The sequence below is a fragment of the Temnothorax curvispinosus genome, unplaced genomic scaffold, assembly GCF_003070985.1.
Source record: "Temnothorax curvispinosus isolate PA1 unplaced genomic scaffold, ASM307098v1 QBEX01010036.1, whole genome shotgun sequence".
Lineage (NCBI taxonomy): Eukaryota > Metazoa > Arthropoda > Insecta > Hymenoptera > Formicidae > Temnothorax > Temnothorax curvispinosus.
In genome coordinates, this window is record NW_020219816.1 from 208,831 (window position 1) to 210,501 (window position 1,671).

A 1,671-nucleotide genomic window follows, 5' to 3' on the forward strand; every position below is an offset into this window, starting at 1 on the left:
GGCGTGGTATCAAAACGAAAATCGAATAACGTAAAGGCGTTGAAAAGCTTGATACAAACGTAAGAGAGGGAGTTTGATTGATAGTATCGTCAAAGTAAATGATAAAGTGGGATGATCAATGGATTGACATCTAACGAGATCGTTTAACGGTTCATCGCTCCATTATTCATTTGCGCCTTATAATAAACTAGATTTAATTAGAGATTACAGTATGACGATCTTATTTCAAAGAATAAACGCCATTCTTAAATTCTTCTTCAAACAGAGGGAAAGTATAAAAATTGCAATTCTCGAAAATGTTTTAAAACCTTTTGTCCAGAGATATTTTACATAGCACAAATGCAATCCGGAGTGCAATTTAATTTCATTACATCGAAAGCTCAACGTATCCAACAAAAGACAGACGGGATTCGCGCGTTAAGTCTCGAAATAAGATCGTCACAAGTATTTCCACTTTACGGTAAAATGACCTCGCGCCAAGAAGACACCCGAGCTCGCGGAGCTCGCGTCTGGAAAGGATGTCACGGTATGGAGATGCGGACGCAGCGAAACGTTCGCACCGATAGAATATGCATGAAGATGAACGTGAGTGCCGGGTGCGGTTCTCGCGAATACGAAAACACGAGCGATGGGGGCTCGCTCGTTTGCCGCACGCGTGTGTGCGCTCGCGTCTCCGGTCTCCGTCCCCGCGACTCCCTTCCTCGAGATCCGCGAGATCCGCGCGAGGATTCGCCGCGTCTTCCGCGCGCGCGTGAAAATGAGAACACGAATGAATGGTGATAAGGCAGAGCGTACGTACGTTACGTACCTTTCAGGTGTTTCGGGCAGCATACAAATTCGACGCCGGAGAAGAGAGATATGCCGCACGGCAGCAACATCGCGAAGCTACGCAGATTCATGTTTCGCTCCCGGCAGGTCTCCGCCGCCGTGGCATTCCATCTGGAAACACGAATCCATTTGATGCAGTTACGTGTATTCGGGCAAACGCGCGCCCCTGATCTACCGCGACGCGATAAACAGGGGTTTTGATAACGATCTCCACCGGCGTAAACTATACACTACGTTGGGTTTACTTTACGTCGGTGTAAAATAAGCACCGCAAATAGCAGCCAGCTAGGTTGCGTCACTCATTAGCGAAGTAATTAAATGTAGTACCCTTGGTTGTACGATAAAGTAACAGAGTAACAAGATAAAAATGACCAAATGTGGTAAAATAAGTTTGCGATAGCGCGTACAATTGCGAAAACAATGAAGAAACAAAAGCGAGAGAAAAATCTGTTTTGTATAAAAACTCGCTATTAATATAATGAAGTAAATAAACAGTCAATTTGACGGTGATTGCCGGATCATATTGTCGGAGTAATTGGATCAAACGTTGAGTCTTCTTCGCGAAGAAACGGAAGAACTGGTGCTTAATCTGTTTTTTTTTTTTTCCGAATCGCTCGATTGCTTTGACGAAACGCGACACTCTGTGTGAATCTAAGCTCATTCGAGAAATTAATTCCGTTTGGCACAGAGACGATATTCTGACGCGCATATACGCTCGTTACCTGTGAGACTCCCAGCATTTTGTTTGATTATGAAGATGATCAAAGAGACAGCCCTCCGGCACGAGAAGTGCGTCGCTCTGGAAGGGTCCCTCTGAAAGTAGGAAACGGTACATATTGCAGT

General features: G+C 44.9%; 1 protein-coding gene across 3 annotated transcripts in view; it reads right to left on the reverse strand.

Annotated features, from left to right (window-relative positions):
- Positions 1 to 1,671, reverse strand: part of LOC112459652 (amyloid-beta-like protein) — a 15,727-nt gene that overhangs the window by 7,354 nt on the left and 6,702 nt on the right. For all 3 annotated transcript variants that reach the window (XM_025023871.1, XM_025023872.1, XM_025023870.1), the window contains exons 4-5: positions 1,551 to 1,641; positions 809 to 939 (exon numbers count right to left, since the gene is read on the reverse strand). In XM_025023871.1, coding sequence (XP_024879639.1) covers positions 809 to 939; positions 1,551 to 1,641 — 222 coding nt within the window. The remainder of the gene's footprint in view (positions 1 to 808; positions 940 to 1,550; positions 1,642 to 1,671) is intronic.